General features: G+C 30.5%; 2 protein-coding genes, 1 non-coding gene and 1 pseudogene across 4 annotated transcripts; 2 read left to right on the top strand and 2 right to left on the bottom strand.

Annotated features, from left to right (window-relative positions):
• Positions 1 to 476: 476 nt before the first annotated feature.
• On the top strand, positions 477 to 1516 carry LOC107930582 (zinc finger protein ZAT10). The gene has a single exon (XM_016862248.2). The coding sequence runs from the start codon at positions 646 to 648 to the stop codon at positions 1381 to 1383; it is 738 nt and encodes a 245-aa protein (XP_016717737.1). The 5' UTR covers positions 477 to 645; the 3' UTR covers positions 1384 to 1516.
• Positions 1517 to 7441: 5925 nt separating this feature from the next.
• On the bottom strand, positions 7442 to 14043 carry LOC107902552 (transmembrane protein 87A-like; annotated as a pseudogene).
• Positions 12608 to 12680, bottom strand: TRNAK-CUU (transfer RNA lysine (anticodon CUU)). Its single transcript has one exon. It is a non-coding gene; the product is annotated as a tRNA-Lys (tRNA).
• Positions 14044 to 21559: 7516 nt separating the features above from the next.
• Positions 21560 to 23129, top strand: LOC107930581 (LOB domain-containing protein 39). 2 transcript variants are annotated; one of them, XM_041114843.1, is made up of 2 exons: positions 21560 to 22039; positions 22577 to 23129. In XM_041114843.1, the coding sequence occupies exons 1-2, from the start codon at positions 21866 to 21868 to the stop codon at positions 22994 to 22996; spliced, it is 594 nt and encodes a 197-aa protein (XP_040970777.1). In that variant the 5' UTR covers positions 21560 to 21865; the 3' UTR covers positions 22997 to 23129. The 2 variants fall into 2 exon arrangements, with proteins under 2 accessions (XP_040970777.1, XP_016717736.1); XM_016862247.2 differs by having other exon boundaries at positions 21633 to 22039; positions 22566 to 23121.
• Positions 23130 to 25056: the final 1927 nt, after the last annotated feature.

Raw genomic sequence — 25056 nt, 5'->3', positions numbered from 1 at the left:
AACATGAGTCGAGCTCAAGTTTAACCATTCAAGGCCCAAGCTCAACCCAACTAGACCTATTTTCTATGTTAATAGTATATTATACTATGTTATTTATATATATTATAATTTATAACACATAAAAATGCAATCTATAGTAATATATAATATTATTAAATATTAAATTTAAAATAATATAAAAAAATTAAAAAAATTATGGGTGAGCTTAAAATGGGCTTGTGTTAGTCATTTACAAATATGGACGGACTTAGACAAAATTTTAGGTTCATATTTCAGTTTGAGTCTAGCTTGAGCAAACGTAAAGTATATTAATATAATGCTTAACCTCAAACCGAACCCAATCCGACACATGAATACCTCTAACTGTAAGTACTAAATTCAAGTACCAAAATATATAGAAAAAGAAAAACTCGATTAAACGTGCTCCTCCATCTCCCCTATTATATTGCTTCTTTCACTCTCATCACAATGCCCAAATAAACTCTTAACAATATCTTCGACTTTAGCTTAACTTTCTCACCACTTGTCACGCAATTTCCTTTCGCCTACACAATTCCCCCTTTATAAACCCTCAGTCACTCTTTTTTAGCTCACAATTTAGTCCCCAAAGCTTCAAAAACTTCTACTTTTCTCTATTGTTTGATTATGGCTTTAGAAGCTATTAACTCTCCAACCTCAGCCACCGCTCCTTTCCGCTTCGATGATACTAATTTACACTGCCTTGAATCCTTTACCAAGCGTAAGCGTTCAAAACGACCACGTCATCTCGACCATGTTACCGCCGAGGAAGAATATTTAGCTCTGTGTCTTATCATGCTAGCACGTGGCGGTGGCCAACGATTTCCATCTCCAACCACCATGCCGGAACCCACCTCGACGGAGGAGCAGAAACCGAGTTACAAGTGCAGTATCTGTAACAAGGCGTTTAACTCTTACCAGGCTTTGGGTGGACATAAAGCCAGCCACCGTAAGCTTTCCGGTGGGAACGACGATCAGATGACATCGGCGACCGGAACAGCCGGTGGGGTTGTTACATCATCCGGCGGGAAGTCACATGAGTGTTCCATCTGCCATAAAAGCTTCCCTACGGGTCAGGCCTTGGGAGGCCATAAAAGATGCCACTACGAAGGTGGAGCGGGTAATAATAACGCCGGCGCCACTGCCACCGCTAGCAGCGTGACGGTATCTGAAGGAGTGGGGTCAACCAACACAAACACCAATACCCATATCAGTAACCGGGATTTCGACCTCAACATGCCGGCTTTACCGGAATTCTCGCCAGCTAATTTCTTTGTTTCTGCCGCCGGTGATGATGAAGTGCAAAGCCCACACCCTGCTAAGAAGCCATGTTTATCGATACCACCCAAAATCGAAGTCAACTAAACAATTTAAAACCCTCTTTTTAGTTTTAGATAACAATTCCATGAATTTCTGTTGTTTTTTTTTTTGGTGAGACGATTTTTTCCTGTACATGGAGCTTTGAACAATTCTTCAGTCTACTGTTTTTTTTAATTAATTAATTAGTCGGCTCAATTCAATTAAATTTATTTAATTCCATTAATTATTATTTACAACATATTCACTGTTGTATAAGTTCGATAGCTTTAGTCTCAAGTTAGTGGTGGGTGGCAAAGACGGCGGTTGAAGCTTCATTTTTGGTGCATGAATGGGATGGGTGGTTTCTTAACAGGTGGTGGTGTTGTGACACCATAAGGATCACGTTCATGTCCTCTTTTATGGCTTCTTTTATTGTTATGTTCGAGAGAGAAGCATTCAATCCGATTAACTCCAATCAAATTTCATCTCCTTAATTTATAGTGATGTAATTCGAAGAACTCAAAATTTAAACACGAATAATCTAAACTTAAATTAAATGTAATTTAAATTAACTTAAACTCAAATGAATCTAAAATTAATCTAATTTAATTTTACACGATTCAAAAGCAAATAAAGATGCAGTAATGAAGGTATAGAAGTAGGGAGTGACTTCGACTTCTTAAAAATGATAAATTTATAATTTTATAAAATTAGGTGTTAATATAATGATAAAATTATATTTTGATCTTTTAATAATTTATGAAAATAATTTTCGTAACCTAATAAATTAATAAAATGGGATCTTAATTATAGTGTATAAGAAGTTTTGAGGTGGAGGGTGATGTTTGGTGTGGATAAGAAGATAGGCATGAATGAGATGGAGAAGTGGGGGGATTTTCTTTATAAGGGGTTTTGTTTAGGCAAAAATTAATTACAATTATAGGAGGAGAGATCATGATTTTTGGAACAGTCAGTTTATTAATTTTTAATTTTTTATTCAATCGATTCAATTGAAGAATTCGATTTAATTCTTTTTTTAGTTTCAATTTAATTTTTTATTTGAATTGATATATTAATTAATTTTTAATTTGATTAAGTCGATCAATTAATGTAGAGAAACTTCTTCTTTGCTAATTTTTTATAATTACCATGCGATTGCCAAGCCCTATATTTTATTCATATAATATTAGTTGTATTTGATGAAGATTAAAGAGTTGATTCGATTCCCCTTTGATATCTTTGTTTGATATCCTTTTTCTTGTTTGTCATATGCCACTATTAGTGTACAGGATGTGTGAACTATGAAGGGGCTGTGTGCTGTATCTAAGCTAATAGCCATATGGGAAAAGTCCGAGGGGTGGTGGTGCTTTCCCTTGTTTTGCTGTCTTCCATGTGTCGCTATTTGGGTGTGTGCAATTCATTTTACGCGTATAGCAACATAAAGCTAGCTATGCCTATGATTTCTTCGATGTAGTCATCCTTTTCTTTTTTTTTTTCCCCTTTCATTGCAATATAATAACACGACTTAAATCGGTAAGAGTCTTATGAAAGATTTTGTATTAGTGGTTACATTGTATTTTTTATTTTTTATATATTAGATTAAAAATAAATTAATTTTTTATTAAAAATTTTATTCATTTATACTATTAAAAATTTACGTAATAACTGAACAGTTACATGTAGTGTGCCAAGTATACTTTATTCTAATATACAAGGATCGAGTTTTAATAGAAATGTATAATTTTTAACATAATGACCAATTTACTATTTAATTTAACGTATAAGGGTTAATTTACTATCTTTTTTTAGTTGAGGGGAAAAATGCAATATAATTTTTAATATAAGAACTTTCATAATATTTTTAGCAATTTAAATTTGTGTCATCTAAATATCAAAAGTGTTAAAGAACTTTAACCTTTGTTTTAAATAAACCTTGACATGTTGGCATCGATAGCTTTAAAGGCGAAAACAGAGATAGGCAATGATTTTGGCCCTCTAAAAAATGATAAATTAGTTTATAGTCTCATTAAATTTTATGAAATCACAAGTTAATTTAATTTAATTTAATGGTAAAATTACACTTTAACTTCTCAAAATTTATTAAAAAAATTTTTTATTCTCTTTTTAATTGATCATATGTTTCATACGGACATGTAATAGGAATATGGAATAATATGAAGCAACCGCCCATGAAAACCCATATACTATGCAATAAAGTTTACTTTTAATCTTGTAGTTTTCCCTCAATCACAAACACTTGACAAATATAGCAAATTAATGTATGACACATTCATCAATCTTTAAATACAATGCATGTGTATGGTTTTTTTCTTTCTTTCTATCCTTTTTTATCTGTTTCATAATTCATATTTGGGTTGGTAATAATAGCGAGGTTAGAAAATTTTTTAGAAAATTTCGAGAATCTACCACATGCTAATTTAAAATTTTATAAAATTTAAAAAATAAAAAGTTAAATTTATTTATTTAAGAGGGTTGGGAACCCTACTAATCTGTAGCCATCTCTTTCAACAAATTTTGTTTTCATTTCCTTCAAAGTGTATGCATGGGCTTGAATAAAAAAAAATTATCACCATTTTTGTAGCTAGCTTACATGTAAATGTTGATAAAGTTAATGTAACTTTCAAGGAACCTTCTTCCACAAACTACAAGATTAATTTACGTTGGAAATTTGATTTTGTCTTTGAAGATACCTTCCAAAACTCAAAAAAGTAGTGCTTAATCCTATGTATATAGGGAGATAATTAAGCTCTAAGTATTGTTTTAGCTAAGTAATATGACACTGCATTTGTCATTTGCACTCATTCCAATTTTTTTCATTGAGTTTCGTGAGCCCATATACTCTTTTAATGCTCTTTTTTTGTTGTTGCCCACAAGTGAATGTTCCTCTTAGCGAGATTGAAATTAAAAAAAGGTGAACATAGTACAATAGATGCTTACTTTTAGCCTTAATTTAAGTGCAAAAAAAGTTTACTTCTAGATCTTAGACTTTGTCTAACTCTAGATGGGTGGGATTTAACTAAAAATATGTAGAAAATAAAATTCAAAATTTTAAATTATGAATTATGAATGAATTAAATTGAATTAAATGTTAAGACATGCATGCACTTGTGGTTGACAAAATGAAACATAAATAAATAAAAATAATGATGAAGTCAACTAGACATTGTCGATAGTCTGAACTGAAAGGTAATGGAACTATAAAAACATGGAAAACCGCGTGGAACAGTCATGGGTTACTGTTGAAATTCATGCCAACTATGGATTGAATTATGTGTTGGAGTTGATTATTATTTCCAATTAGAGTTTTGTGTCTTGATTTTGTGGGAATCTCACTTCAATAATATAATAGGGTGTTGGTATAATTGTCTGTTCATACCATTTAGAGGTATGAGTTCAAATTTTACCAAGTTCGATGTTTATGCCCCTTTGGAAGGTGGTTGTGCGCTAAGCATTGGCCATCCTAATGAGATAGTCTCGTTCTGTTGAATCCTACCGCAAGCATTCAGGGTTCTCTACAAAGTAAGGCGACAAAACTCTAGTTTAAGACAATACTGACTTGTTATGGGATTTGTTGCTCTCGACAAATGAAACTTCACCCTAAAAGAAATTAACCTCCCCTCAACATATATAACATGTTGAAAGTGTCATTTTAACACCAGTTAAATCTAGGCATAATGACTTATTTAACCCTCTAACTTAAAAAAAAATCATTTTAGCTCCCCATTTAATTTTTCGCCTCTTTAGCTTCTAAACCTACATTTGTTTGTCAAATCACCTTAAAATGAATAGAAAATTAATGTCTATTAGCTTTACCGAGGTGTCAGTCTATGTGTATGTCATGATAATAAAGTCAACAAATATTAATTTTTTCATCTATTTTGGAATGATTTGATAAACAACGTAAATTTATAATTATTACTATTAGTGATTACATATAAACACATAATAACTTTTAATTATTATTATTAAAATTCCACCGAATTAATTGTTAGTTTTCCAAATAGAAAATAAGGATAATTTTTTTGTCCTAATTTGATATTTAACTTTATCATAATATTTGTATTTTAGATTTCTAAAGTTGAATAATATAAATTTTTGAAATTAAGTGACATCATCGTTTGAAAAATGAAAAAGTTCATGTAAATTTTCGGGTGATGACGTGGTACAATTTTAAAGTGTCACAATTAATATTCTAATAATTAGATTAGTGGTTGTACCGATTGGACTATTAATTCTCGATTCAATCGGTTTGATCAATTTATCTATCAGACCAACAATAACTAAATAAATAATTAAAAAATCATACTGAATAAGAAAAATGAAAATTTTATTAAACCGGTTCAACTATTGATTTTTGTCTCAATTTTTTATTTTTATTGGTATACTGATCAATTCTTAGTTCAATTGGTCCAAGCAATCAATTCGCTCTTGTTTTAAAAACACTAATCACATCATCAAATCTTTGATAGGATTCAAATTTAGAGACTAAAATAGATCTAATTTTCAAATTCAAGTACTAAAGTGAACTAATTACTAAGTTAAAAGGGCCAAAAAACTATATGAGGAGAAGAAAATTCAAGCTTCAACAGTCAAATGTCAATCGCAAAGCCAAGAAGCTGTGATATCTTATATCTAACTTCTTTGTATTTGCATATTTGACCGTACGGTTTGACTTGGACTTCCACACCACCTCGGCATTCTAAGTTGGTGGCCAAATCATTTACAACTAAATATGATATCATCGTAAATAATTTAAATCACAATAAATTTAAAATATTCACATAAAATATTAATATATAGTGAAATTTAAACCTACATTCAAAATCTCAAAATTTTAGTTTTTTAGAAAAAAAAATTCCAAAACCCTTTTCACTCTATGGTTTATTTCTAATTATTTAATGACATTTTAATAATTTTTTTCATGTCATTAATACATAATTTTGATAATTTTTTTATCTTGAACTCCGAACTCAAACCTAAACTCTAAGGGTGCGTTTGGTTCGCTGTATTGGATTAGATGTGTATTGGATTAGAGATGTATTGGATTAGAGGTGTATTGGATTAGAGGTGTAATAGCAAATCAACTGTTTGGTTGAATGTAATGGAATAGAGGCGTAATAGTAATCTTGTGTTTGGTTGAATGGAATAGAGGTGTAATAGCATAATGGAAAAAACTAAAATGACTAGAATACCCTTAGCATAAATTTGTTTTGGTAAATGATTATTGTTATTGTTATTTAAATTATAATAAGATTATTATTATCAATAATAAATAATTTAATCATATTTAAACATAATTATTATTAAATATATTTTAATTAAAATATATAATTTAATAAAATTCTTAATAATTAATATTCTTATATTAATTTACTGAAATCATAATATATGATACTGTAAAATATAAATTAACATAATTATTATTAAATATATTTTAATTAAAATATATAATTTAATAAAATTCTTAATAATTAATATTCTTATATTAATTTACTGAAATCATAATATATGATACTGTAAAATATAAATTAACATAATTATTATTAAATATATTTTAATTAAAATATATAATTTAATAAAATTCTTAATAATTAATATTCTTATATTAATTTACTGAAATCATAATATATGATACTGTAAAATATAAATTAACATAATAATTATTAAATATATAACTTTAAAATTATATTCTGCATAAACATAATTAACTTATACTAAGAAAAAGTTAGATGAAAATGAAATTGTACATCATAATCCATATGTTCAAAAGTTTTACAACATCAAAAAGTTTGAACATTGATATTTAATGGTAAGAAAAAAATTTTAATTGTTATGCCATGTTTTATTTATATTTTCAATTTAAATGTATAGTTTTATATTAATATTATATAATCAAAATGATTTTAATTATATTTCAATTAAAAATATTAAATAATAAATAATGATTTTAATTATATTTTAATATACCTTAAATAACATAAATAAAATTTTTATTTCAGCTTAAAGTTAGCACAATTTATTTTAATAATGATTAAATTTGAACGAGATCTTTGAAAGTATCAAAATCGTTATATTTTTATCATAATTGATATTAATACAAGAATTGGTACTAAAGTTTGATGTCCTTTTTAAATTATAACGAAGAATTGGTACACCATTATCTTTAAGTATCAAAATATTTATCAAATACAAATAATAGATTAAAAAAAGAAAAAACACAAGTACCAAATTATATATTGCTCCTTTTTATAACAACATTTTGTCCATGAATTTCCTTTTTAATACAAGAATTGGTATCAGCCTTTGTGCCCATAGATGTACTTAGGGAAGTAGACTTTGGAATCAGCCTTTGTGCCTCCAATGCCTCGCGTGCCGCTTGCTCTTTGGCTCTTTTTGCTCTTTCCAATACCTTTTCCTATGTGCATGAATTAAAGGGGATGTCATATTTTAATAAATCATCAAAATGGAGTAGTAAAATGCAGCAAATTTGCAGATGAACGATTTCAATTCCAACAAAAGAAGAAAAGATCCTGATGGCCAATTTGTTATTGCATTTACTCAGAAAATAATGGTACATCCCTATGTAAACCGACACAGGTCAGTTTCAAAAATGCTGTAGTAGAAGTAAAGTTGAATTCTAGCTTGAGCCTCCAATAACTAACTAGAAGTGGAATTCAGATAATACAACTTGCTAGAATTTAAGTTGGTGTGAAACTATGGCCATGCAGTTCATGATGAGGTTAAGGGAGAGGGTTGGTTACTGGAAATGCCATTGATACAGTATATTTGAAAACCTGAACGCCATAATTTTCCTCAAAAGAAAGAAAAGGGGTCTCTTACATTAACTCTTCCTATTGTAAATGAAGCAAAAATAATACCAGCATCAAAAGAAGGCATTTAAAACAAATGATGACTGCAATTTCGTAAGGCTCCCAAGAACAGATGTCAAGAAAAGAAAAGAAAACCTTTAGCTCCTCCCATTTAAATACCTTCAAATTATTGTTATTTTTCCAGTAAGGTTTGGTTTGTAAGCAATAGAACCAATCACTTTGGGCACCATAACATTAGGATTCAGAAACACACGTAATGGCCAAGCAGAACAGAAGTGTATTAAAGCCAAATTTCAAATTCATAAAACTCTCCACTGGTGGCGTTTGTGCATTACCAAATAAGCTATTCCAAGAGCTATGAAATAAACCCAGCAAAAGTGAACACCCCCTCCCCCCCCCCCCCAAAAAAAAGAAAGGGCCATGACATGAATCATGAATTTATCAAGGATTAGATTCAAGAACAAAATCTAGTTACCTGGAAATCATGCACTTGCTTTTGTTGCTCAGCCTGCAACCTTCCAACAACACTCAAAAATTCCCCAATTGTGGACTCGATTCTCTCATTCAATGCTTCGGCTACAGCCTTCCTTAAGAAAAAAACATCCAGCACATTCCTGCTTCCATTATCACCTGCAATACTAAGTATCCCACTCAGTTTCACATAAAAAGGAAGAAAAAAAACACACAGCTACAATGTATCATCATTAGAGGATGCTCCATTGCTGCCCTGCGCCGTTCTAGTTTCCGGTACAGTTCTAAAATCTTTTGAAGGTGTTGGAGAGGGTTTTATAAGTGTCAAATTAGTATCATCTTTGTCAAAATCTTCATTTGCTTCACCAGAGTAAGCATACCTATTAAGATCGGAATAACAAAACGGTGAACTATAAGAAACTGCAAAGACATTGAAATAAAATTCTCAAAGATCAACACTGAAACTAAAATATGCGGGAAAATCAACCACAATATAAAACAGCCATACATCTTTAAATTCCGTAACACAGAGGAACTAGCTACAAATTAAACAAGTAATCAAGCCTACACAGACATCTCAAGTTGCCGAGTTTTATCTTTATTAACGATCAGGAAATATCTTAAACAATTGAGGGTGTGAGTATGAAGTTTTTTCTTCTTTCATTTTGAATGTCCATAAAACAGTTCATAAACAACCGTAGTAGAAAAGGAAAGGCAGAAAGAGAAGCTTAGGGCTCAATAAGTTAGATATTTACCGCGTAGAATTCTGAGAAGGAGCCCAAAGAACACAGATGACACATAGCAGAGAGAAAGATAAGATTTGCCAGAAGGCTGGGATGATCCAAGCATTCTACCACTGCTCGTTGTAAACATCATTTGCCTTGAAGTAAATCTGAAAAGGCAGAGTTTCGCAGTTGTAAGGTGCAGCAGGTTTTTGATAATGATGCTATTTCTAAAATGCTATATTTTCATCACACTATATGTTGCAGTTTTTGATTACTCTACCCTATACTTCCCATCATAAAGATACCAGACTACACTTAAATTGCAAGCATGTCCTTTGCTTTCTTCTACATTATATGCTGAAGTCTATTGATAAAGCAGCCTAAAGAAAGCATCAAAGGTAATAGACTTGATTTACCTCGTAGCAAATCCAACCGATAGAGACAATAACTGCTACTGCCAATGCATTTGTGAACTTCCTGTATATATCCAGCTTTGCCACCATCCTTTTAGTCTGTTGCATCCATTAGTGAGAAAATTTCATATATTGTTATTAACTTGATCTGCCGATGAAGTTGAAGAAAGAAAAAAATACCTGAAGTTTATTTAAAGTTGAAGAGAGAGAAGTAAATATCCAAAGAATGAAGAAGGCATCTAAGATTGCAACCGGAAGAACCAAAAATAGTCTTGCCTTTCCAGAAAGATCACTCACAGCACCAACATTTTCTACTAGCTCAAGAATTTCAGATGCCAGAAAGAAGGTTGCTCCAAGCATGGTTACCTTTGAAGTAAGGCCACCAAGAGTAGGTCTCACAACACCATAACCCATGGAAACCATCAAAATAATAATCCGTGCAATTGTACGTTTAATAGTATCAAAGGCGACTGCCCACATGGTGATTCCAATAAGCCTGGTTCCACTCCCATTGAACTCAGCGTAATCAAAATACCAAAGAGCCATCTCAAGCATGCCAAGGGTTATCACTAATGTTATAAAATTTTGCAAAGGAAGAAATTCTCTCCAAAATCTTGCATATTGCATGAACCAAAAGATTCCGAGGATCACAAAAACGAGGGACATGAAGCCATAGAAGTTCATCAGAGGTGCCATTCTACCAGACAGATAGCCAGTAGGGTTTTTCCATACAGTTTTCCCTTCAACAATCAAATCTTTAAGATTTAAATCACAGTGAATGAAGTACAAGTTATACATCCCGGTTTTAGTAATTTGTATAGATTTTAATGGCAATGTTGTAACCTCATCATCTTCACTAAATGAGATGCCGAACACTTTAGGCCAGCCAGGATTCTTTGTGGAAGGGCGATGAATCATTTCTCCTTCTGGACAGACACCGAGTTTTGCAAGATCTGTGGTGCAACAAACAGCTCTTTGTCCCCCAAAAGCTGAACCCCCAATTGCCTCTCTATCTTCCACCTAAAAAACGATTGCTTGGATCAAGTGTGAGCTAAAGTTAGAAGATTCTTTGGGTCTACGGAATGTAATTTTCTCAAAACTATTTCAAGATTTAGCCACAAATTCAGGATGCAAAAAAAAGGCGAAAGAGGAAAATCTTCAATGTTCCTTAGCTTTCAAATACTAAATACATGTCGACAGCAATTTAGGAATGTACTAAAAAATAACCTTTTTTTTAGCCTCTCTAATAGTTAGTACTAAGTCAAAATTGACTTAAGCAGACCACTGAACTAAAGAAATTTCAGCAAGATTGAGAAAAAAAATAGATCTTTCATTCCTTTAGGTTCAAAAAGTTTGATATTTTTGTTTCGTTTCACTCAACATATATGAACTTCAAATTTGTCAGCACTGTTTCAACTCAAATTCGTTTTGCCACCCAATTCTAATTCACTAGATCCTACCAATTCTCAAATCCCACACAATTCAAAACAAAACCACACTAAAATTATCAGAAAATTAAAGAGATCTAAAATCTATAATCAGCAGATAGTTCATTAAAAATGTGAACTCCAAATAAGAAAGAAAAGAGAAATCGAGAAATTACCGGACGAAAGAGTCACCAGCAGTGGGAGTTACATTGTGGGTGTCAGCAAAAGAAGAATGAACATTTCAATCGAGGGAGCAAATCGGCAGAAAAGAAAAGAAAAGAAACAGAGGGAGCAAATCGGTAGAAACTGGAGCAAATCGGCAGAAGCAAAATGAAGGAACAGAAGACGCTTGGATTAGAAATCGGGAGGTAATAGCAATACATTGAACCAAACAACGGATTAGAGGCGTAATAAGTGGGGTCCACCGATTAGGGGTGTATTGGCTATGCCAATACATCCAACCAAACATAGTGTAAATCTCAAATCTTAAATTCAAGTTTAAGATTTGGGGTTTGAGATTTAAGGTAAAAAAATTACTAAAATTATGTATTAATAACATAAAAAATTTATTAAAATATTATTAAATAATTAAAAAAGAATCATAAATGATGTGGTGAGAAAGATTATAGTACTTTATCGATAATTAAATATTCAATATTAAATAGTAATTCATATAATATATATACATATATTGAAGTTAGGACCGAAACCGATAAGCATAGACTGAAAAGAAAAGGTTAGGCAAGTGGGTTTAACACAACTATAACTCTCGTCTCTTTTTGTTTTTGCTTTTTACAAAAATTGGTGAGTATTCATTTTAGTAAGTGATAGAAAATTCCTGGAAAAAAGGTTAGATAATTCATCTTTGAATCAGGTACCAGATTCAATGTAAATGCATTATCCATTATATATATATAAATGTCAACTTTACAAGTTATTTCCCTCTAATAATTATTGACTATATTTGCAATACTAGATTGAATGGGGGATAATTAAAAAGAAAACAAAGGGGTAACGTGCAGCTGCAATTTCATAAACATTATATATATATGGGTATTGAGTTGAATGATATGAAATGGGCCATTGATGATGGAAGCAAGAAAGCAGCAATGGAATTAGTGGAATGAGATGAAGTGGGAACATGTGTGGTTTTCCACATTAACCATTAAAGCTCACAACTTTGAAATGGGTAAGTTTTTGCTTCTCTTTTTAAATGAAAAAGGGGGGATAATCATTAAGAGACAATGTGCGGACAATAGGGTTGAACTGGAACAGCTTTTTAAATGGGCAAAAAAGTGTTGGAAGTGGAAGAAGGTGAACACTAAGACAGAGATATAGTCTGTGTCTATATGATGTTCGTCAAAATGCTCCAATCAAAATGGCATTAAAAGAAAAAAAGAAATCGCCCACCGTGGGGCTCGAACCCACGACCACAAGGTTAAGAGCCTTGCGCTCTACCGACTGAGCTAGACGGGCTTGGTTGACATGTGAAAATGAAGTATAATATTTAACATAAATAACTTATAGTTGATCACCGGAAGCCCAAAATAAGCCCAGGTGTGAGGTAGGCCTTAACTGGACCAATTAACTGCCTTTAATTTGTGGAGGCTAAGATGATGGCAATGGTAGCCCAACCACTCTTTAAAATATAAATTTAACCCAAAGAAATACTATAAAATTTCATTCATAGATTTGTTCTTTTGTTTTTAAATGCCAGCATTTACTGCAAAATTAATTATTAATTAATATAATATTTACTTTAAAATTGGTTTTTAATTGCTATTTTGGTAGTGCTAATATATGCCTTCTAATATGTTTTTTCTGGGTATAAAGGATATGGATGCCTTCATATTAAGATTCAGATTGCATTTCGTCCTGTTTATTTAAAAAATAAGTAAATTAGTTTCTACACGTTAGGTCAAAGAGTAAATTTGTCCTTCTATTTAAAGTTTTATGAATTTTTACAGTTAAAAGCTGGTCTTTATACGTTGTCATGAAGTACACATGACACACCACGTGTAACCATACCTGTTCTTAACAGTGGAAATTGATGAAAATTTTAATTGAAAGTACTAGTTTACTCTTTAATTTAACGTACAATGACTATAATATTTTTTATTTTTTGAGTAAAGCAAGCAAAATATAATATAGTATAGAAACTTTCATCGTAGTTTTACCATATTTGAAGATTATTTAACTAGTCTACAAGTAGAGTTTGAAAACTAGATAAGTAATCATAGGGTGACACATACGCTGTAGAATTGGAATTTTTATTTGATGATGTATTGAATATTAAGTCTTATATAAATAAATAAATATGTAATTATTTAATAAATATAAAAATAATTATGCACTCGAAATAGAAATTTAAAGCAATTTCTAATCAAAACATCAAATTATTTAAAATTACTTTAACCAGTACAAAATTTTTAAGACAATCAGAGACAACACTAAATAATACAGTAAAAGAATTAAGTTGTGGTTTATCGGTTCGGTGTTAATTTTCTCAAGGATAATTTAGATTTGAGTCATAGTTGTATAAAAGAAATAAAATCTTATTTGGAAACAACTCCATAGCTATCGAATTGATACTTCAAATGGTTCAGCGCGTTTGAATCTACGTCTTCTTACACTATTATTGACAATAATATTAATACCAACCAAACTAAGACTCAATCGGTGGTTAAAACAATATTAACTGTGAGTCTCCAAATTGGTGCATGCTAATGAGACAAAAGTTTGGATAGCACTAGGGGAAAAAGGCAGTGCTAGAAGAATACAAACACAATACCCCAATCCTCACAAAAACATAGATGCTTTTAACTCGATGCTCAGCCATTGGTTATTACAAGTACAAAGACAAAAATGGTTTCATGTTGATGTTCTTCAAGTAGACAGAAGAATTTTGTGCTGTTGGTTGGGAACTGATAAAGCCATAAAAACCTGTTATGTTCTAAATATGTATATATAACTTAAATCTGCTAACTTTTTTGGTTTTTTCAAAGGTGGGAGACAGATTTAAAGCTTAATTTGACGTGGATCTAAGTATGCAGCAAATAGTATTTCGACAGCCAACAGAAAAAAGAAGAAACATAGAAGGTAGGGTTAATGTCATAAATGTCAAAATAATAATATATTCCATGGTAAAGTGTAGAAACCTTTGGCGATGAGATAATGAGGATGGTTATCAGGTTCTGTTTTAAAACTTTACATATATGGCTGTTTTCACGTCACGTAAGATTCCCACTAATTTACTTACCATCAATCATTTCATATCAATCTCAAACCAAAACTTTTATTTTTTTTCTTATTTTGAAAAATTTTAAGTTATAACTTAAAACTATATAGATACTTACTATTATAAGTATTAAAGTTAATACTTAATTCAATTTATTAGAGTTTATGTTTGTGTGACTCGAATTTCGTTATTTATTGAAAAATAAATATAGTGATAAAATAAGGGAATCTATAGAGGCGAGAGGCTAAGGGTTGTAAGCTCAAGTTGAGCTCGTATAGAACTATACTTTTACTATTTGATTTTAATTAGAATAGTGTTGACACCATTTTTTGATGGAAACGGGGTCGACTTAGATTTTGAAAATAAAACGAAAAATGGGAGTCGCCACCAATCTTTTTTGATGAGGTGTGATCGGGTCACCTCGTAAAACGGTTGTTTTTAATAAACGATTTAGATTTTATTAAAACAACAATTTTGGTCTACGAAATTCAGAAAAATGAGTTCGGGAGTCGGTTACGCACGAGGAAGGATTAGCACCCTCGATACGCCCAAAATTGGTACCTAGTTGATTAATTAGTGTCTTAGTGTCTAAAATTGAAAACTCAAAAAGAATTTAAAATACAATCCCTCCTTATATTGTTATTTTAAAATTACTCAAATAAATCAAAATGGAAAATGCTTCCTTATCTCGAAGTAACAAGATGTCACGTCCAATAAGTTAGGATACAACACATCGTATTTTCGAGAGTAAGCTTGCCTTTAGTTTTTGTTTAAACCTCATTTATTTTAATTTTAAAAAGGATATTCGATTACTTAGAATCAACGAGAAAAATCGAAGCTCAATAAGTTAGGGCACGATTTCTCGAATTTTCTAAATACGGAATATTGCCTTTTCTTTCGAAAAATCCTCATATCGAGAAAACCACGTGTCATATCCAATGCGTTAGGACACAACATATTGAAATCCCGATAATGAGTTTTTATTTATGTTTTTTATTAAAGAGCATTCTCGAGCATTTAGATTCAACAGAAAATTAGAACCCAGCACGTTAGGGCTCAATTCTCTCGAAGATCCCAAGTATCGAGTATTGCTTTTATTTCCAAAATTTTCCCTTTTTTCGAATTCGGGTAAAAATTGATGTGACGGAATAACAATTACGATAATGCGAGTAAAAATAATACGAGCAAAAATAACAAAAAGTAAATATATAAAAAATCAATTATATACAATAACAAGTAAATAAACAATTTAAAATTGATATAATAATTTAAAATTTGATAATATATATATAAATTTTAAAGTAAATAGATAAACAATTTCAAATGAATAATACATAAAGCGAGTTTACAATAAATAATGTAGAAGAATTTTAAAATCTATATTATACAAAGCAAATAAAAAAATTTATATGAATAATTTTAAAATAGATAATATATATACAAATAAAAGTGTAAAATATGGAATAAGTAGAATGGGTCTAAAATAAGGTATATAAAATAATTTTAAAATAAATAATATACAATTTAATTTAAAAGTAATAAATAAGAAGTTTAAAATATATAATACGTAAAAGAATTAAAAATAGACAATATAAATATATTTTATAATGTTAATAGTTCAAAGGTAATATAAAGAGAGTTATTCGAAATACATAATATACAATAACTTAAAATATAAAATAATTTGAAATAAATATATAACGATTTTTAAAGAATTATAAATATATAAAAAAAGCTTGAAATAAACTATATGTATACATATATAATAGGTAAGGAATAAAGAAATAAATAATACATATAAAATAGATTAAAGTGACATATATACATAAAGTTAGTTAAAATAAATAATAAGAATTTGAATAAATAGTACATTAAAATAAGTTAGAATAGATGTAAATAAACAACATATAAAATGTTTGACATAACATATAAATGAAACATTAAAAAGGGTAATAAATGAATTAAATAGATTTAGGATATTTCCAAAAACAAATTACAATTCGGGGTATAAAAGTATAAATATTGGATAGTTAATTAGGGATCAAAACGAAAACCAAACAAGATCTGAGGGCCAAATTTAAAAAAAACAAAAGAAGATAGAAAATGGGGTTAATTGAACAAGGTTGCGAAAGAGGAGGACTAAACGCATAAATTTCCCTTTTAGGGAAAGTGCACAGACCCCACCCTCCCAAACGACGTCATTTGGAATGATTTAAAACAAAAAAAAAATTTCCTTCCTTTTCAATCTGTAGGTTCATCACTTAGTTTACAAAACTCCTCCTTCCAAAAAAAAAAACAAAAATCACCCTTCCCTTCTCTTTCAGCCCATGTCCGGCCATGGGCTCCGGTTACCGGCCGTCATGCTGACCGCCGACCACCGGCGACGGCGCCACCGTACGCGGTGGTTGGAGAGTTCAAAACTTCCCCCGTTGAACCCCCTTTTCACGTAGACAAGATTTAGGACTTGAAAAACCAAAAACTAAACTCCAAACTTCTTAAAACCATAAAGATTCTTCAACCTTTGGCTTCATCCGTCGAAGTTTTAACCGAATCTCTAGAGATCCGCCGGCTTTCGGACTAGAGAAGCGTATGCCCAGGGTACCAACGCCAAATACGGGTAAAAATCTTTCCTTTTTATATATTTGTATATAGATTCGAAATAAATACATAAAATAAATGATAAATATAGGAAATGAAAAAAATGAAACCTTTTGAAAACGTTTCTTTGATTAATCTCTGTGTTCATAACCCTTTCTTTTTTTTATTTTTCTCTCTTTCAAAAGTCCCCCATTACATTCGATTCTTCCCCCCATACATGAGCAGTGCTTGGGGTTTTTATAACCCGATTACCAATGCTTTTATCTCTATTTTGTTTTTTTACATTATTTTTTCTTTGTTGTTGCGTCTACTTGTTGCAGGTGGTGGGCACAGTGGAGTAGGTGGGAGTGTCAGACGCGTGGGGCGTGGTGGCCAAGGCGGAGGCGTGCGAGTGGCGACCGGTCAGAGGCGTGCATGCGTGAGGGGAGGTGAAGCGGCGGCAGCTACAAAGCATGAGGCTAGGGTTTTTTTGTTTGGCTGAAAACTAGTATAGTTTTGGGCCATTCGGGCCTCTAAGGTTTTTATCATTATTGGGCATTTGGATTGGGTCTGTTTTTGGGTTAATTTTGTTGTAATGGTCTGTTAATTCTTTATTGGTCTTGGTCTATTTGGGTTTTATGGTCTGGGCCCGGGCAAAATTTGGGTCTTACAAATAGATTTTTTAACCCTTAAATAGATGTAGTCGAAACAGTTCATGTATTATTTGTTTTTTAACATTAGTGAATTCCTTCTTCTCTGTACATGATTATTTCCCGAAAGGGATTTTCACGTAAGATCTGTGTGTTTTTATTTTTTTCATTTTATGATCATTCTATTTCCAATATTATAATTTATTATAACATAACCATTAATTGATGTGAAGTTAAATTATAATATATTATGTTATATATATATGCACGAGAGTTTGGGTTCAATTCTAAACAACTTATTTTTTACTTTCAATTATAAGAAAATGTGATGCGAAAAAGTTTAAATCATACCAATGACTTTTATTTTTGAATTCATAGTTTTGAACAAAAAAAAAACCTTGTATTGCTTGATTTGTTATTTGTTGTTCACTAAATTTTGAAAAGTTACATGTCGGGTATTAAATTGTTCGAAAGTTTCAAGTTGGTCATTAGCTCACTAACTTGGTAATGGACGTCAAATGTGGGGACGAGTAGATCTAGACTAAAAAAATTACAAGTTGGTTATTGAACTATTAGTAAGTTTATAAGTTTACACTTTAGTCACTCAATTTTTGCATCATTACTCCTTAATTCGATAATCCAAATAGTATCAACAAGTAGCAAAGCCATTGTCAACCAGATGTCTCACTTTTAACTCAACCAACTTAACAACCCTTCACTTTTAACCCATTCACCATTTACCCTTCAACCAAAACTATAACTCAAGAAAATCCACAATCAAGCTATTCACACACCTTTAACTCGAATTAGCAACCATATATAAGCACTAGCACAACCAAAGTAAACAAAAATACAAAATAAATACCAAAAAAGAAGAAGAAGAAAGTTTCCTATTTTAAGAGTTCTAAACAAGACATACATAAGCAAATGGACAAAAAAAATCAGAGAAAAAAGAATAAAATATAAAAATAGGAGACTTAAACGTATTAGTCTACCGGATTCTTCCAGGAGCTAGTTGGAGAGTTCAAAGTAACGGACGCTCAATCCAAAAATTCAATGAGAAAGTCTCACCGAGAAGAGGAACTTATAGAAGTTAAGCTTCAATCCCACGATAATGGACAGAGATCAAACAACTTCTCTTTTAGGGCTTCAAGTTTAAGTCAATAGAGTTTCAGTCTATTTCAAGTAAAATTAAACCATAAAGTTGAAAATGAAGGAACAAGTCTAATTTGATGTGTTTATTTGCATCTAATCAAAGTTCCCTTAAATAAAAATTTGATCTCTAAAGGAGATTAAGTTTGAGAAGATCTCTACAAGTACATTAATTGCTTGAAGACCTTTTTAACAATTCTCTTAGAGGAATTAGTGATTTTAATTGATTGAATCTCAACAAACCATCTATTGCTTATATATTACATTTTAGGTTGGAAGTTTCAGATTGAAAGCACATTAATTGTTCAATTACAATTTGTTTTTAAGTGTAAAAATTGTAAGTAAAGTGTGTTGTGTTTATCAATTTACATCTAAGTTTTCAGGAGGAAAGATTTAGAGGAAGAGTGGTTTAGCTCGAAGTATAAGAGTACATTTACAATTTGGTGAGTGAGTTGGACTTAATCACAACTTGTTATTTATAGTGTATTACTCTCTGGATAAGGCTTTGCAAACATGGGAAGTTCTTGAACAACAATAAATTTTTTTTGGTGTTCATCTATATTTTCTTACCCGTAGTTACTTCGACTAGTAGTTGCAACTGGGCAAATAGCTAATAGGCAAAATCAACAAACTTTCAATAACTAAAATGAAAACTTGGTAATAGTTAAGTGGCTAATAATGTAATTTTTCATCTTATTATTAATTTACCCGTCAAGATTAAGCTTTTAAGAAAAATATTTTGAAAATGCCAATGATAAGATGAGTATGTGGATTCTATTCAAATTTATTTTGACTTAAATCGCAATCACGGTGATATTATGAGTGTATGGATCATTTGGAGTTTTTTTTTTATAATAATTATTGAATCTTAAAATTCAAGCAAGGTGGTGTATTATAATTAGAGACAACGTACACATTAAAAGGATTTTGGCTTATACCAATTAGGAAAAGAAAATAAAGCAAAGGGATCAAAGAAACATCGATAAATTATATATATTTGATAACTTTTAACACAAATATACTAATATAATACAATAAGAATAATTAAAATATCAAATATGTATCAAAACTTTATCTCATGTAATTAAATCAAAAAATTATTTTAGGAGAGATCGAAGATAAATCATAAATTTTTAGAGAGTCAAAATATAATTTTATCATTATATTAATTTATAATTTTATAAATTTTAAAAAAAATTAAAAAGCATATTTACCAGTTTTAGACATCAACGTCACTACTTGTCCTATTATCTCTAATTAATGTATTAATATATAAAATTTTAAGAATTTATATTTAATGTATGGATGATTCATAAGTCTATAGTCTATACACATCATCATTAAATAGATGATGAAACATAATCAAAAGTTTTTAACAACAATGTGTCATCTTTTCATTCACTATAGTATATAAAATTACACACTCGGTGAATTATATATACATACATACATCTTTAACCTATTTCTTATATTTTAAATTAACCCCAAACTTTAAAATATTCTAATTGAGTCTTTAAAGCGTCAATGCCATATCAAAATGGTTCTTCAATCAACCTAACAATTATCTTTAAGTATTAAATGCTACCTCAAATCTAGAGCAAAGCATAATTAGAATACAAGGATCAAATTGTAAATGTGTGTGCGCTTATTATATGTACGGCTTGGATTTGATATTCAAGAAAAAAAGAAATAACCCTCCTAACTTTCATATTAAATCCGAGTTATTCATGTGATAGGTACACACTTATTTACAATTTGATCCACATGTTTTTAATATGTTTCCCATCAAATTTGAATTGGTAATTAACACCTAAATTAATGACTATGCTGACAAAAAACCCTATTAATACAATATGGATACTTCAAGATTTAATTAAAAATAATGCTCTAAGAATTGGACTGATAGTTGAACTGATCAGAACATCTATTTAACTAGTTAAATTGCTAGTTAAACTACAATTAAATAAAGTAAAAATATCCATTCTATTTCTTGTTATATACCATTGATTGAACCAATCAAATCGTAGATTTTCAATTCAATCAATATGTTTCAATTTTACAACACCAATGGAAAACACTTTTAAACTTTAGAAGAAGCCCACTAAAAATTTACCCATAGAGATGGAAAAAGAATCCACGGGTGGAGATAAATAATAAGGAAATGGTAAGTATATATTTTGGTACCTAAACGTGGCTTCAGGTTAAAATTGATACTTAAAAGGTTTTTTTTTGTTCAATTGGGTATTTGAACTTGAACTTAGTTTTTTGATTCAAATTATTACTTGAACTTGGCTTTTTTGTCTAAATTAGTACTTAGTTATTTGAATCAATTTGAATTATGATGCCAAGTTCAAATACCTAATTGGATAAAAAAATTAATACATTGAAACCAAGTTTAATTATCTAATTGGACAAAAAAAAAACCTTGAATACTAATTTGAACCTTGAAGCCAAATTTAAGTATCAAAATGTGAATTTACCCATCTGTCAATTCAACCGGTTTTTATTCTCATTCAATCGTTTAATAACAATTCGCGAATCAACCGATCTAATATTTTCCTATATTTTAATATTTCAATAGATTTTAAAATAAAGAATAAAGTAAAATGAAATCCAACGGCGCAACATATAGAAAAACAAAGAAAGAATAAAAAGGAAGCGGAAACACGTAGCCGGTCGTGCCCAGAGTTGTGGAAAATATTCCTTTCCTCTCTCGATTACCGCACCACCACCATCACCATCACAACATAAACTCTTTAACCTAACCATGGTTAGTTTTTAACTCAAATCCACCTTCATCACCTTAATTTAATTTAATACCACCACCACCACCCTTACAACCTTCCCTTACGTCCCACTTTCTCATTGCTATATTAGTATTAACCCTCTTAGCCTCTGCTTACAAACTTTCACTTCACTCCCTTTGCTTCACTTTCAAGTATTCTCTTCTTCTCCGATCAACAAAACAAAATCTGGGTCTTTTTTTTTTTGTTTGAATCGGAACGGTGGTGGTGAGTTGAAGAAGAACAAAAAAATGAGCTGCAATGGCTGCCGAGTTTTACGAAAAGGATGCAGCGAGACATGTGTGTTACGGTCGAGTTTACGGTGGATTGAATCGGCTGAAGCTCAAGGCAACGCTACCTTGTTTCTCGCTAAGTTTTTTGGCCGGAGTGATCTCCTTTCGCTTATCTCCTCCGTCCCTGAATCTCAACGTCCCGGTAAGTATGTTATGACGTCCCTTCATGTTTACGTTGATACCGATTTGGTTAAATTGTATTTTTGGTCACCTTATTGTATTTAAATTTGATTTAGTCCATACAAGGGCGAATTGAGGAAATTTTGGTAAGAATATAAATTTTTGAGGGTTAAACTTAAAAATTTCATGCTAAAAAGGATTAAATGTATTACAAAACAAGATAAAAGTTTAAAATTACAATAAATCCACTTTATCCAAGTGGTGGATTAGATTTGCCCCTGATTTCATATAAATTATTTACATAATTTTAATTATTAAAATAATACTTTTTTTTAAATAAAAATTCTGGTTGGTATTTTAATTGAAATAATTAATAAATTTATTTGAATAAACTGATGATTATAAAGGTAGAGGATGAAATTATATTAAAATTAAAGTATAGTGATTAAATTATAAATTTGAGTATACTAGAATCACCATAACAAAGTTTGACCTTTTTATATAATTTTACGTGTATTTATTTTATTATTATTATTTTTTGGTTATAGCTTTGTTTCAGTCTTTATTGTTTGAGGCATGTGGACGAACTGTGAATCCGGTGAACGGAGCGGTGGGGTTGTTATCGAGTGGTAACTGGCATATCTGTCAAGCGGCAGTGGAAACGGTTCTTCAGGGCGGAGCTTTACGACCAATTTCGGCTGGATCCTGGACACCGAGTTGTGACGAGTCATCAGATCGTTTCTGTGTTAACTCGTGCAACTTTGAATCGAAGCCGTTAACGACGACGATGATGATGACGGGGAATCAATCGGTTTTGACGGCGCCGTCGGATCTTAGCTTGTCTGTGACGGCTAAGTTGGGCAGAGAAATGAGAACTAAAACGGCGTCCTTCTATTCAGAAGAATCGGAGATTACCACTCTTGGAAGCAATGGAAATGAAGAAACCCAAGACACAAAAATTTTGAATCTCTTTGTTTAAGAAAAATAATTACTTTTTTTTTATATATAAAAAATTTATCTCTTTTTTTTATATATATATATAAACTGCCCATGTAGTCAATACTTAATAATGAAGAAAATAATATTATTAGCATAAACCTTTTTTTTTTCCAATTTTTAATTATGAAATTGTTTGTTTTATAATCGAGCCAAGTTCGAACTTAATTCAAAAGTCGTTGTTTGAAACTTGGTTTGGAGCTTGATTAAATGTTATATTATTTTGGTTCGAGTTTAACGCAAAATAAAATTGAATTATCAAAGTTTAACTCGATTAAATTTGTTTATACAAATTACTCGGGTCTAGTATTAAGATATTCTAACTCAAATCATTCGATTGTCTGAGTAATTCAAGCTTGAACTCGAATTGAGAGCGATTAAGACATTAATCGAGAATAAATAAAACAAAAATGATTTTGTTTGGAGGAAGAAGAGAATGAAAGAATATATGCAAAGACATTAAATAGATGAAGGAAAATGGAAAAAGAGAAAGGGTTTGATTTTGATGAGAATGATTAATGTTAATTAAGTAATGAATGATAAGTTTCATCATTAATTTAATTAATAGTAATATTTCAAATATAGCAAAATGGATTAATCAGCAATTTATCTAATATAAGCATTCATTAGCCTTTTTATCTTTGGTTTGCTGCACTCTCTAATTACTATAACTTCTTAATTACACCCATCTTCTATACATAATCCTTGAAATGATTGCCCCATAAAATGATAAGTTTCAAATTTCAATTATTTTTCTTAAATTGGTTTTGGTAATATTGAGGGATCAGTTCGAATTTCACTTAATTAAATTATATGTGAACGAGTCATGTTTGTACTTATATTTTATGAACCCACTTTATAAAATTCATGACCTTGATAATCAACATCTCGCAAGCTTTAATCAAAAGGATCACACACTTGACATGTCACACATATTCATTCCCCAAGACATAATCCTTGAAAGGCTCATTGGCATCGAAAAATGGGACAAGGAAACTCTCTTTTCTTACTCTCAACTTTCTCCTCTTCTCTCCTATCTTCTCTCGATACTCGTATTCCGATCATTTTATGATTCTCTACTAAGCGAATTCTGCCACAAACCACCATCTTATATCAACACTAAAAAAAAAACTCTTTTAACTTTTAATTTATACTTAAACCCTCAACACAAATCATTAAAATAAGAGCTTACTTAAATAGCATAATAATAAGAGTTAAATTAATTGTAATAAACGTATGCATGTATAAGGACTTATCTAACAAAGCAATATAACTTAGGGGTCTTTTTTTAATATAATGGAATATTTAATCATTTAACTAAAACATAGAAAATGGAGCACATGAAGATGAAGTCAGCTGATTTGATTATTGAAACTGTCTATATGCAATGAGTGTTCTCATATGCCATATTACATGCAACTTTAGAAAGTGTAATCAAATTAAAAAAGACAATTAATTAATTTTTTTTTAAATGTGTTGGGGTTAGTCCAAAAATTAAGAATTATTAAATAAAAAGGAAAAAAAAAGAAAAAAAATGGTGCAGTACACGTCAGCTTCACTAAAAAAAATTGGTGGGTTCCACGGCATCACCCATAAATTCTTTCTTTTTTGCTCATTTGCTATTAGGTCAAATTTTAGTTTTGCTCCTTTTACTATGCCCACATTTAGAATTTAATTTATATATTTTAATTTGGCATAATTTAATCTTTTTATTTGTACTATTCTTTAAGAGTTTGACTGAGTTGATGTCACTCATCAACCGGGTCTTAAATCAGTTGTGAAATTATTAAAAATTTATTACCTTTTACAAAGCAACAAATATTATTTTGAGGGCATTTTTATCTTTTTATGTTTTCATATAAAATACGAGAAAAATATATACACATGATGATATTTGAACCAAAGTATCATAGTTTTTATTATATCAACTATACTAATTGTCAAGGGGGAATCTAAAAAAACCTTTTTAGGGGGTTAAAATTGAACTATAAAATTTATCATGTATTAATTTATTAATTTATTATTTTTTAAGGGACTAAGTAG

This window comes from Gossypium hirsutum, chromosome A06 (genome assembly GCF_007990345.1).
Source record: "Gossypium hirsutum isolate 1008001.06 chromosome A06, Gossypium_hirsutum_v2.1, whole genome shotgun sequence".
NCBI lineage: Eukaryota > Viridiplantae > Streptophyta > Magnoliopsida > Malvales > Malvaceae > Gossypium > Gossypium hirsutum.
This window is presented reverse-complemented; position numbering and strand designations above follow the sequence as displayed.